The sequence below is a fragment of the Corvus kubaryi genome, unplaced genomic scaffold (genome assembly GCF_017639235.1).
Source record: "Corvus kubaryi isolate FWS band 111438036 unplaced genomic scaffold, C.kubaryi_AGA036_p1.0 37341, whole genome shotgun sequence".
NCBI lineage: Eukaryota > Metazoa > Chordata > Aves > Passeriformes > Corvidae > Corvus > Corvus kubaryi.
The window spans coordinates 5741697-5755704 of record NW_024581112.1 but is presented as its reverse complement, the minus strand read 5'-3'; the positions used below and the strand labels follow the sequence as shown (position 1 = coordinate 5755704).

Below are 14008 nucleotides of genomic sequence, written 5' to 3'. Positions count from 1 at the left end.
AATGCCATGAGCACCTTTGCATGTAAAGATAAACTTTTGCAATCATACATGTAGAACAGTCTGTAAAGACTTTAAAGCAGAAGCCTTCACATGTGGCCCAGGTTTAAATTCCAGATCTCAGAACTCGAGATCATCTCCTCCCCTCCACATCACATTTCCGACAATGTATGTGTGTGCGTCTCTATACTCACATGTAAAAAGTGAGAGAGTAAAAGGAGCTGCTAGAGGACAAATTACCATGCCTTTTCTCAGCTAGAATCTACTGATTTTGAATTAGTCTGCCAGGAATTCCTTCATAATGCCACTTGCTCTTCACTTAAAAGACAAAAGGACAAAATAAACAACCCCCCCCCACCCCACAATGTCTGAATAAACTAAAAAACTAAAAGGCATGTGTAGATACTGTACATTTTGAACTAACTCTAGAAAATATTTGTTTTGCAATTATGCCACAAGGTAAGAATAAAAATTAGGCTTTCACCAGATATTGTGAAATGCAGGCAGTGTCATTGCTTCAGTAAGTATTTCTGAAGTATTATAATTGTTAAAAGTTATAGACACAGCATAAACACTTCTGCACTACTCACTTTTAGAGTTGGCCCACTGTAATAAATATTTGCAGTCAATCATGAGCTGCTCTAATATTACCACTGAAAAAATAACCCAGGTTATTTGAAAAACAAAAAAAATCCACAGGCTAATGCTTAAAGCCAAGGCATTAACACCAACCAGAAAATGTTGCCTGATGCCTCATGAATATCTATACCTGTCTCCAAAATCCCACAGGCATTTCAAATGCACCACCTGGGAAAACAGCGCCATTCTTTTGCTGTCAGAGATCCCATGTCACTTGTCATGCTTGAACCTTGCCAGCATTCATGGACACTGAAAGCCAGTGACTCTCGCTGAAGGGAGGCTTCAGTCCATTGAAGTTGAGTCTATCATGAACTAGAAGAGACTTGCAGATTTGGCAGCACTCACTACCCTAAGAAGACCTTCCATTAAGCCAAACACATTTCTAAAACATGCTCTGATTGATTGAATGACATTCAGACACTCCTGCTGGTGAACTTCACTCACACATGTAGAGTCCATTGAACTCAGCTCCCATTCCCATGTCACTTGAAGAACCTACACACAATCCCAAACCAACTCATGCCCACTGCATTGATCTAGGAAGAGCAAGTTTAAAGTTGAGCTCAATCTAAACCCGACAGTACCTTTTTTGGGGGGCTGCAATTAAAGCCCTCCCTGCCCTCTCACTGACCCGTTATCATCTGAAGTTTGGGTCCACAATTTCTGGAATAGTAAAGTTCTCCCACTCCACACAAACATCATGCTTTTGTCTCTGGTACATTCAATAGCTGTTCCACTAGAAAACCCAGACAAACAGAAAAAATCCCCTAGCTTTCCATGGGCCTCAGACATTTCCCCAAGGCTCAGATCAGCTCTGCGATTCATTGTGGTTACTAAAACATATTGATAAATCTATTCCAAAGTCTCCAAAACTGAAGTTTGATTAGGAAGGTTCCTCTATTCTCTGAGGAACACAGAAAAAAAACCATTAACTTGCGACTGCAAGGCATCAGTGGTGCATGACACCATACATACCCGTGGCTCCCAAGGCAGTACGCACAATCATAATTAAGACTGCAAGATTAGAAATGAAATGGTCAACAGATATGATCTTCTCAAGGACAATACCATTTTCCGCTTCTTTAGCTTTCAATTGAGCAATTGTATATATAAAGAAAATAAAGCATTCCATCTACTCACCTGCAGAGAGAGTGCCCTGCCAGAAAGCTTTCGTTCTCTAAGCGAGGCAGAAAACATTTTTTCTGATGCTGATACTGAACCCCACAAACTGGGGAAATACATTTATGGCTATGGGCTTCATTCATGGGGATACAGATCTGTGCCAAATGATTCACGTTTACTTGGCCAACTACCAAATATTCCGTTCATTTAGGCCGATGAATTTGTGACCCCTTCCTCCCTTCTAGGAAACCCACTCATACAGGTCAATTCATTGTGCTATTTTTTTAAAACAGATACTTAAAACAACTAAGCAGATGAGGTGGGGTACAAATAGCATTGTATACTCTACATAAAGTTTACAGGAGGCTGTGTATCAAAAAACCAGACTGGCACTATCAACTGTGACTAAATAGTCTTTCTACACAGCAAGAAAAATCAAATTCTTCTCTGCAGCAACAGTCACAGTTTATCTTTCTGCAAAACGTATTCTTGGCCTGTCTGAAAATTAAACAATTGCCTGCATTCCTGGCAAAAGATGTTACTCTGAACTACAGGGCTTGTATCTGACAAGAATTATATTCCTACTAAAACAGTCATAAGAGATGATGTGGTTGTAAGAAGTCTGCCTTGCTTAGAAAAATTCAGCTGCTGCTTCCCTTCTGGTTATAACTTCAGAGCCAACACCCAACTTTTCTCCTTCTAAGTGCTCTGACCCAAAAGACTGGTAATTTTTGCAGTTGCACTCAAACATTTATCCTTGTGCACACACAACAGCACAGTGCAGGGCCAGTATTTCTAAGGCCTATACACCCTCCACAGCATTACTTATCCAGTGGCTTCAATGAGAAATATCCTCCCTTTCCCTTTTGATCAGCAGGTCTCTTATTATCATCTACTGTCAGGCACTTGGACTACTAAAATGTTTCTCCAACTCAGTCCAACTGCCTGAAAAGACATGTCAAGCAATGTAACTATACTGCTACACATTTTTATGATATATCAAGTTTAAGAGACGTTTTTCAGACACAAAAATACTACATCAATGCTACATTGGTCATTATACCCTTGAAAGAAAGAGACACTCATCCCTATTCAGATATATTACAAATAAAGCTTTATAGCTGTATTTTTCTTAGCTGTTATGTTCTTGCTTCTGTGCAAGCTAAAGTGAATTTCCTACGGCAGGCACCACAGCATTACTCCTTCAGGTGACCTGACTCCATATTACCCACACAGAAACCCTGAAAATCATCTAGAAATAATCAACATAGAAGATAACTGGCAGCCCACTTTCACTTGTGCAGGAAACACTGGTACTGATACACAGTTAACAGACCCTCCCTCAGCTGATGAGGCCAAGCCAGAGAATACACAGTCCCTGCTAGAGAGACGCAGCAAAGCTCCTGGCAAGGACTGGAGCCATCCCTTCAGAAGGAGCTGCTGCTGTACGGCTTCTGTTAAAAAAAAAAAAAAAAAGCCCAGAGTTCTTGACATTGACAAGCTATCTTACCACTTTCCTTTCTTCCATTATAAGACAGACTAGGTGAGAGCACAAATTGCCTTAAATGCTTAGATCTACTTCCTGTCTGCAAGAGATAAAAGTACAGAGTGAACTCCTTTGCTTTATTTCCTTTTCTGAACAACAGACAAGTCATCTGTGGCAAGAGCACCTAATGAAAGATTCTTTGATAGCACCGAACATACAAACAAATCACTGTCCACTTCTTTTAGAGGCACAGCAGTATGACTTCTGGGCATCCACATTTTTGACAGTTCTCAGAGAGTGATATAGGACTGCTTTCAGTAAGCTCTCCAACATCAATTTCTATTGCAGTGCCATCATCTCACCTCTCCTACTGCCCTGACAAAACATCACACAGCAGCACTTGCAGAATACAGGACTGAGTCAAACATGCACTGTTTTCATGGATAACACATAAATAATGACCCTCTCTTTATGGCATGGTAAGCCATTACCCACAGGGGCAGGAGGGATTTTGAAGAGGTGGTGAAAGCAAATAGTTGTTATCCAAATCCAAAGTTTGCAAAAACTTCAGGTAGAGATTCATTTCAGGCTTCTGTTTAATGAGATACAGCAGCACTGACCAGGAACAGTTGTCTGAGGGTGACTATGACGTTGTAGCCATTTCTCACAGACCTGCATCTTGCTACCGTATCTCACACCTTTCTCACCTCAAGATCAGACTGCTACAGTGCACTGAAGCGGTTTCATTTTAAACCAATTCAAAAAATATAAAGTGGTATAGACCATTATGCCTCCAAACATCCACCTCCCCGATGGCAGTATGCAGCACTTTGCAAACAGTCTCTACGGGATGAGAAATAACAAGGGAGTTCCTGGTTTTCCATCTGAAGAGAGGGGGTCTGACCTGTACAACACACTATGGGGTTTGAGCCTTTATGGCCAAAAGAGTGTGTTTTCTTGTCACCCTGTAAATGTTGTAACTGGCATTTATTTTCAACATACATAAATAAAAGAGCCCCTATTTGTGCAGCTTTCTGAAAGTTGTGAAAAGACAAATTTTTGGATTTCACATGGACTTGGGTATTCTGTGAAGCATTCAAACTTTCAACAATCTCCTTTCCCTAGTTGCTTGACTTTAAAAGTTTTGTTTGTCTTTCAAGGCTGCTCCGGGCTGATGTTCATTAAATTCAGAAAGCAGCCAAGTAACTCCACCAGCCATATCGCTGCTGCAGGAGACAGCCACTTTAGCACTTCCCACACTAGCTATGAGTGACTAAAAGTCCTCAGAGTAAAGTTTTTTGTTGGGATTTTTTTTTTTTTTTAATCAAAAGGGAGAAAACTCCAGAAAAGTGTCCAAGTTTTAAGATGTCTATAGAAGCTTCTGGAAACTCAGAGGTAACAGACTTTGCAATTTAAAACAGGTCTCAGTCATTTAAAACAAAAATACTCCAATACCTTGAACCAAGGGGCTCCAAGTGTTCTCCAAGCACCTTGCACATTTTATCTACTGCATTCAAATAATGAACGGCTTTAGCATTAACTCATTTCAGAAAATGTTACATCTGATCGCAGCACAAAGCTTTAACTGCAGGCTTTTTGCACACAGATACCCTGTAGGCTTTCAGGATCTTCACCCATCCATCCAGTTTAAGAGAGAGCATGGGGTGAGGGAATAGAAACAGCCAGTATCCCACAGATTTGTATCACTGTGAAGATCTGTGATGAATAAACTGAACACCAGTATGGAAAAGTCCTTTATATTCTATCTAAAACAGCCCTTAAAGATAGAATACATGAAAATTAAAGAACTCTCTTGGGGCAGTAGAGGGAAACTCTTCAGGCCATGGGGTGGTCGTCACCTTTTCTTATCTCCCTGCCACTGCTTTGTGATACCTACAAGGACCTATCAAGTTAACAAATGAAGTCATACAACAACTTCCAGAGCCAGGATGCATACAGGCAAGGAACATACTCCACAAGCCATTGCTGTGTAAACAGGGGAACAAGACATTTCCAGTATTGCTAGGAAATACAGAAGGTGAATCAAGGGGTAATGCAAGAGATCACCTCCAAGAAGCAGTGTAGGGATGAGGAAATGTGCAGAACAGAGATGGAATGCTCAACTACCAAACAGTATGAATAAAGAGGAAAGAGTCTGTCAGCATTAGAATTAAGTACAGCAGACAGCTCTATTCCTTTTCAGACTGCATGACACAACTTTGGGGCACTGTAACATGAAACACTTTTCATTCAGGCACACACATTCACTAGCTGACCCCCTTAGTGCATTTTTTTCCCATCTAGGAATGAGGAAAGCTGCTCACCCAGCAGCAGTCAGAAAGCTGGACAGGGCTAGGATGAGCGACAGCCAGACACATAACGCTCAGCAGGCTTCTGGGAGTGATTTTCCTCTCTCCAGCAAGGAAAGCAGGATGGGCAGCTTTCAGTTTCAGAAACCAATTAGGCAGAAACTGCTATCAAAGCAATAGAGGGCCCTACCCTAACTGGGTTGAGAAACACCAGGTGGTATTATCTCAATCGTTCTCCCAGTTTCAACAGCCCCACTCATTCCTTCTCACTGAAGGCACCCAGGGTGCTCTTTTCCAAGGCTCTTCCCACACACCTACCTGGACACCGCACAGTATTAAACTAAACTGTCACCTAGACACCACTGCTACCTAAGACACAGTCACTTATGTAGTGGCTTGTGGAATAGCTACTAAGAGAGCAACAAACTCAGAGACTATTTCTTCATGAACCACTTTTAAAGAGCTATCATGCTCTGTGTGAACAATACACAGCAATATAGGCTTACCAAACTATTGTGTTTTCAGGAGATTTTACAATACAGAAAAAACCCAGTGAATCTAAGAAGAGAAAAACTTCAACAAATCCCAAGTTTGGCACCACTGTAGCATTCTTCCAGAGAGTCCAAAATAAATTATTACAAGATTGTCCTTTAGATTTTGCAACAAGAGTATGTGTTCCACATCAGCATTAGCTAAAGCAAATAAAATTGCCTTTCTCACCCTCCAAGTTGACAAATTCTGCATAACCAATTACAGACCCATGACACTCACACATGGAGCAAAAAAACTCTTCATGGCAAGTGTTAGCCAAGACATTATTTACTGCAGACCATCAAGACAATTGGCTACAGTTACAATAAGTACTGCTGTCTGCAAGGACTTGGTGTTACTTGAAACACTTATTTCCCAGAAGCTCAGAGAAGGAAAAAAAAAAATCAATTCTACAGTCATTAGATGAAAATTCTCAAACAGCAAACTTTGAGACTTCTATTTTTATACAGATATTTTTGGTCATGTGTTGCATGACTACCCTTTATATTTCAGGATTATTTTTGTCCCATTTGAGAAACAACGTACATCTGTAAGCAATACAAGAGCACCTAGGTGAAGAACAAAAGAAAACTTCAAGCTCCTATCTCTTCTCATACTATAATGAGCAGGTTGATAATATCAGCAAGTGGGAAACTGGAAACTTAGCTCCCTCCTTTTAAGGGACAGGCTCAACACAAGGAGTACACACACTTTTGTTTTTGTTCAGGGAAAGCCTACAAACCCAGCAACACAAACCCGCACAAAGAATACCCTATTTGAGAACTATTTCAGTGTAGAAATACATATGGTTGAGTAATTTCACAACCACCAAAATATAAATAGAGAAATAAAAATAGTCAGATTTCAGAAGACAGATGTATGGCTTGAAAGAGATACATGAAGGCCACAGGCTTCCTACTGTTGCAGAGATGTTAAAACCCTTGTAACATCCCTTATAGAGCAATGAGAGCAGCATGCATGAGAAGTCATCTTTCTCAACAGCCAAAGGAGAAGCAGTTGTTGGTAATCTCCCATCCTTCCATTCAATGCTTCATTCAATTACCAACTTCTGAGAACAAACTATCATATATTCAACCTAATAAATTGCACAGCAAAGAGATGAAAAATCCTTGCTCACTCTTCCCCATATACCTTGGGAAGAAGAGCAATCCCACTACGGTTCTAGTTCTGCTCCTCCCAGGAAACACAAGTAACAATGAACCCTCCTCCAGTATTTTATTAATCCTTTTCCTCATCACTTGGATCCATCCTTCCTAGGTAACTGTTGCAGTGCTCAGCCAGGAGAAACAATAGCTACAGAGACATCACAGCAAGAGTTCATCATTTGATTTCACCCCTCCTTACAAGTAAGAGCAAAAAAGCTGACATCAAACAAGTCAGGTTTTGCTCCCAAAAGACCCGCACCAAGACAGAGGCACTCAAGATGTCCCAGACACTCAGAAGATACGAATCCATCAATTTTCACCTACCTCACAAGGACTCTTTTGTCCCAGCTTTAACTCAAACTGGCTCAGAATGTTAAGTAAGTATCGGCCTATAAATATATATCAAAATGAAAGAGCAGCCCAAATTCTCTGTTCACCACACAAGCACTCCACATTGGCAATAGATAGCTTGCTACATCATGTGATAAGATGTTACCAAGACTCCGCTAACCAGAAAAATAAAACCTTTTTTGACATCCTGGAATTTTTCTCACTTAAAAAGCAAAGAGGAAAAAAAAAAAAACAAACCAAACAGTTAACTTCCCAGGCTGTCTTACATGGCTGGATTAACTGAAAATAGAAACTGCACTTCCCACAGAATCCTTGAATGTGGTTCTCTTGCTTTGTTCTGACATTTTTTTCCAGACAGCAGAAGGACCAGGAGCACATGACTAGAGCGACTGGGGGGGTTATCACAAGTGCATGCGCTTTATGTTACGGCCTTTGTTTCTCCCTCAGTGTTATACACTTGGGATTGAATCATATTTGCAAACTTGTTAGTCTGCATCAGTTAGCACCCTGTTCTCAGGCAAGCATCTGTCTAGTCTTTGACCTCAAATAAACGGAAAAGGAGCATCAATAACCTTTCAAGAATCAAGCCGTAGAGCCTGAATAAGACACATTTAGTTGCTGAGTATGACAGGTTAAGGTCTTGCTTGGTTTAGACAGCCACCTGCAGAAACACTGATCAACAAGACCTGCTTTTCATTCCACAGGCACATAAAATAAGCCAGTAAATTAAAATGGAGTCACCCACAGTTCTTCTCCGTACAGATCAATAATCCTTAATAAATACTAATGCTGGACCTGACCAAAGCTACACTGTCATGCTGCTCATATGGGTTAACTGCACCCATGGTTTTTGGAGTGCTGCTGGCACACTGATCATGCAGATACAAGGTGGACTACAGCCCCTGAGCCAAATGCTCTCTTCAAGGCTTCAACCGCAGCGGAAGACATTTCGGTGCAAAAAAACCATCAAAATTTCTCATCTGTCAAAAAGCTCACAATCTCCCACTGCTTTGGCATGAAACACCCTGCGATGGATGCAGGCATGCACCTACAGAGCCATGTCAGGTGTGGCTTTACGTGAGTATCAAATAGATCAATCGAATGGGAATGCCTATCAAGCATTCCTGGTCCCATAAAGATGTCATCCCGCATTTCCGTAAGAAAAAAGAAAATATCTCTGAAAACTACACTGTTCAAATGAATCTGGAAGAACAATTCAGTTCTTAATGTGAACATATTCAAACCGGGACTAAAGAAATTCCATACGATAAGCTGATCTATAGCAACTCAGAACTAGGCCTTTTTGTATTAGCACTGTACATTTGTTCAGGTTTAATACATACTTTTAATTCACATAAAACCAGCTAACTCCAACAGCTAGAATACGAAGAATGGACACACATTAAGAACGATTTCCGACATGCCTATGCAGAATAAAGCACAAGGCCTCATTCTTAAAAATATTCCTCTGATCAGAAAATTGGAAAAGGAATGCCAAGCGTGACATGTGAGCCCATGGAGTAGTTATTTCAAAATGAACATTTTCTTGTGCCTTCTTCTGAGCATTTTACCAGAGCCTGGAGGATATTAGAGACACCTTTTGTAAGCTTCCCTCCCCCTCCCCCTCCTTTTTTTTTTTTTTTTTTCTAATGGGCTGGACTAAAAGGTGCTCACACCCGATCTACGGGTGCATGGAAAAACCTTCCATGCTCTCTCCCCTTCACAGCCAGGAGTGCTTAAAAAAAACCCAAAAAAACCATAATGAACGTGAATGTCACGGTCATACCTGTGTGCCCGCAATTCGTTTCCTCCTTTCGGAGGGAGGAGGGGGGCAATGAAAAGGAAATACAGGCTACGGAGCTCCCAATCCGTTTCACAAAGAGGGAGAAAATGGCTTTTTAATGAGCCAGAGGCCGCTGGCAGCGACCAGGAGCTAAGGACGAGGACAAACCCACCGGGATTTTCCGTCCAGCAGGCCCCGAACGGAGCGGCGGCGTGCGCCTATTCAAGGTTAATGGGGGGGGGAAGGGGAGAGAAAGGAGCTGCCGAGGCCGGGGCTGGGGCCGGGCTCCCTTCGCCGCTCCCCGCCTGGGCGAAGGGCGGGGGCAGCTCCCTCGGCCCTCACCCCGCCACCCAGGGGGGCAGGATACTCACGGCTGACTTTCATGCTGCCGAAGGCCGAGGGCTGCTGCACCGGCTTGCAGCTCTCCGCGAAGGAGGTGGTCCTGGGCCGCCCGGACATGGTCTCTCCCGCTCTGCCCCAACGGCGATCACCTCTCTTCTCTTCCTGCCTTCGCCCTCCGCCTCGCCCCGGCGGGCCCGCCTGCCGCTCCCTCGCTCGCTCAGCTGCAGGAGACGGGTGGAACGCGCCACATGAAACGCCGGGACCCCCCTTCCCCCCCCGGGGAAGCCCCCTCCCCTCTCGGTCTCTGTCGCCCGGCGGCGGCTGCTGCTGCTGCTGCTTCTTCTCCTGTCTCCTCCTGCTCCTCCTCACGCCGCCCGCTCCTCACACGACCATCCTTCCCGGCCGGTGGGTCCGAGAGCCGCCTCCCCCCGGCTCCGCTCCCGAGCGAGGGGGGTTCGCTGGGCCTCGCTGCCCCCACCCCGGGCGCCAGTCACATGGGGCGGAGGCTCGCGGCCCGGCTCCTCCGATCCCGCCGCCGCCGCGTTTCTCTCCTTTTATTTGCTTTATCTCTTTTTTTTCCCTTTTCTTCTTTTTCTTCCTTCTCTTCCTTCCCCACTCCCCGTTCCTCTCCTTCCCCCCCGCCTCTGAGGGAGGCGGCAGGCAACGGGACTATTTTTTTTTCCCGGCGGAGGGATCTCGGGGCACCGCCGAGCGGAGGCGATGCGGCACCGACTCGCAATAGGATCCGGTGGTGGCGGCGGGATCCGCGGTGCGCAGAGGGGGGTGAGGCGGCCAGGCGGCCTCGCTGCTCGCTGACGCTGCTGCTCAGTGCGGCGCTGAGGCGGCGGCGGCGGCTCTGGCGGCGCAGCCTCTCATTGCGCCCGCACGGGCAGCTGGCGGCGGCTCAGGCAGGGCACGCTGCACTGCGGGCGGCAGCCGGCGGCGACGGCATGGGCCATGACGGCGGCGGCTTCCCTGCTCCTCCTCAGCCCGGCTTCAGAGCGCTGGCGGCGGCTGTTGCTTTTGCTGCTGCTTCCCCAGGCGCCCAAGGCACGTAGGACTCGCCCGCCCGGCTGAAGTCTCCCGCCGGGCCCCCCTCCCCTTTCCTGCCGATCAGTCCCTTTGTCCCCGCTGCTGCCTCCGCTGCGTGCCGGGCTCCCGCCGCTGCGCTCTGTGCGTGCGCCAAAGCCGCGCAGCCGCCCGTACCCGCCGCCGCCCCACGCTGCGGAGCGGCTGTAAGCGCCGTCTGTGAATACCCGGCCGAAGAACCCGGCGCGCCCGCGAGCCCCCAGCCCGAGGCCGTCACGGAAACGCCCGAGTATTCTCGGGGCCAATCCCGAGGCCGTTACGGGAATGCCTGTAACTGGCCGGAACCAATCACGGAACCATCGCGGGCCCGACCGATTCTCCCCGAAGTGAAGAGTAGACCCAATCGGAGGACGCCGCCGCCGCCCTAGCAGCGCGGTCGGGCGGCCAATGGGAAGGAGGGCTCTCTTCCGGCCATCGCCGGGCCAACCCGACTGGAGCCGAGGAGGGAGAGCCAATCAAGGGGCGCGCTGCCTCCGTCACCCAGCCCTGGGACGCCTTCAAGCCGCAGCCCGAGGCGGAGAGCGGCCGGGGGCTGCGATTGGCTGGCGGCGATGAGGCTGCCTGGCGGGGACCAATCGCGAGGCGCGGGGCCACGGGCGCGCCCGCTCCCGACGGGGCACGGCCGCTCACCTCTGTGGGGGCCGGGGGAGGACAGCGCGCATGCGCAGCGCGGCCGGGCACCGCCCCTCGGGCGCGCCCCCGCGGCCCGTCCCGCTGGGAGCGTGCTTCGGGCAGCGGGGAAGGAAACACGAAATTGCGGGATTTGTGCGTAAAACCCGTCAGGCACAGAGGTGTTGTGGTTCTGCTTCACTGAGCCGTGAAAGAAATGGTGCTGACGCGCACAGTGCTGTTATAGAATCATAGAATGGTTTGGGTTGGAACGGATCTTAAAGACCCTTCAGTTCCCACCCCCCTGCCATGGGCAGGGACACCTTCCACTAGACCAGGTTGCTCCAAGCCCATCCAGCCTGGCCTTGCACATTTCCAGTGATGGGCCATCCACAACTTCTCTGGGTAACCTGTTGCAGTGTCTCACCCTGCTCATGGTAAATAATTTCTTCCTAATATCTAATCTAACCCTACCCTCTTTGAAGCCATTCCCCTTTGCCTGGTCACTACAAGCTCTTGTAAAAAGTCTCTCTCCAGCTTTCTGGCAGCAGACAGGAGGCAGGAACAGTCGTGGATGTGGTTCATGAAGCAATGGTGAACCCATTCTGCACAAACGGCCAAGCAGGGAAAAGAAGATCAAGGCTCTCATAGGAAGTCCTCCCAAGTCGGCTGTTAACAGCAAGGCTTCCTCACAGGAAACACAGTTTGTATTGAGGCACTGAACACCCTCATAGTTAGGTCCCACTGCCACCACAGGTAGACTGAGCTTGGCCTTGGCCAGAGTTCCAGGCACTGTTCTGGAAGAACTTGTCCTTCTTCAGGGCTCTGGAGCATGCACTGGAGGCAGCGGCTCCCAGCCCTGGCAAAGCTGGCCCTGGAGCACTGCTGCCTGCTGTGACCTCAGTGAAATTACTCGGCAGACATCAGCAAAAACTGATCATTGCTTGCTTATGCCATTAAAAAAAAAGAAGTGCTCTTGCCAGAATAGTTTATACCACAAACAAAATAACTTGGACTAGCAGAAACATATTTTGCCAGTGTTAGAGACTAACTAAGAGCTGCTGTTTTCTTTTCAAGGCATCAAAATATTCCCAGATTTACTTTTTTTCCAGCCCTGTTCTCAACACCATTGCTCTGTGACCAAACAAAGACCCAGCCAAAGCCAGCTAAAATTTATCCTTTACAAGAGCTGTTTTCCAAAGCAAAAAACAAACCCAGTCTCTCAAAATGATTCTGTTCAGCACTTTGCTTGCCCCAGGGTGCTTGGCTTGCTGGAAGCCCTTTTTCCTGCCTGATAAATGATGAATGGTTTTACCTACTACAAAGGCCATGAGACTGTTTAAGGTTTGATTCTTCAGGATCTACCTGTGCGCCTGGGATCCTGACAGGTGAGAGTGGTGTGCCCTAACAAGGGCTAAAAGAGACACTGAAGTCACAGCATAGGAGTGGTACTGCAGCCACCCCAAGCCACCCTACCGTACTTGTTGTTCCAGGCCCCCTCTGAGACACCACTGTCAAATGTTGCTTAGATGCAGCTTCAATAAGCTGCCAACAGTGAAAATGACATTTTCTCTCCTGTTTGGTAGAGCTGTTGTCAAAAATTAGGGTTAGAGATTGGGTTTGCTCTCTGAAGAGGATTCTTACATAAAATGAAAAAGTAAATATGCCACCAGGCAGTGGCCAGCTCTCTTCTACCTGAAATGTACCACCAGGCATTCCAGTCATTATTTTTTCTGGCTTTGGACATCAAAACGCTAACACAAATCACATTTTCTTATTTTCTGACAAATTTATTTCAAACGACTACATAAACAGGAGAACTGACTTAGGAGAGACAGCCAAGCTTTGTTTCTTGAAAAAGTTGGCAGTCTGAAAAATAGCAGGTAGGGGAGGGTGAACTCTTTGCTTGTCAGCGTTTGCTGTTACTCATGATAGTGGTAAATAAAAATCAGACCACTGCATAATTTATACTGATGGTGCCCATTTGATAAATGTCCCTTAAAGCTTTGTAATGAGTCTACAACCTGAAAATAAAAATGGGAAATCAACTTCATTCACTTTCAGAGAACAAGCTACTTCATGAAAATAACTTTGTGCTTGTCCTCCTTTATCTGGTATAGCCATTCTCTGAAATCACCCTGTTTCCTCTTCAATACCAAAGTAATCTGTATCAAAACCACAACTTGGTTGCTACTAATAAACTTTTCTGAATACCAAGCCTATCCAGCCACGGGGGGAATGCATATTACAAAAATCCCAGCTGCAGTATTTCATATTTGGCAATCCTGCACATATTTCCAAGTAATAATTAAGCAACCAAGTTTCCAAAGCCTGTCCATTCAAGTCGTAGCATCTTCTCATCCACCAGGAAACCACAAGTGTGTTTTAAAGGAAGACTGTGATGTATTTGAGGGGATGGAAAAGTATAAAGCACCTCCAATTTCTGTTAGTCTTTTCATAGATTCTTTCTTTAGCTGAGACTGCTCTCAGAAAAACCCTAAACACACAGAGTAAGGACATCTATTAAGCTTTCATCCTCAATTTCAAAAATGGACTAACAATTAAAACCATTTGTGAGAGTCAT

The 14008-nt window shown here is 46.0% G+C and overlaps 1 protein-coding gene across 2 annotated transcripts in view; it reads right to left on the bottom strand.

Moving 5' to 3' along the window:
• GSK3B (glycogen synthase kinase 3 beta) overlaps positions 1 to 10196 on the bottom strand; it is a 149309-nt gene extending 139113 nt beyond the window's left edge. Inside the window, exon 1 of one of the 2 annotated variants that reach the window (XM_042031729.1) lies at positions 9756 to 10196. In XM_042031729.1, the coding sequence (XP_041887663.1) occupies positions 9756 to 9843 (88 nt within the window). In that variant the 5' untranslated portion in view covers positions 9844 to 10196. The remainder of the gene's footprint in view (positions 1 to 9755) is intronic. The other variant, XM_042031728.1, reaches the window with a different exon arrangement.
• Positions 10197 to 14008: the final 3812 nt, after the last annotated feature.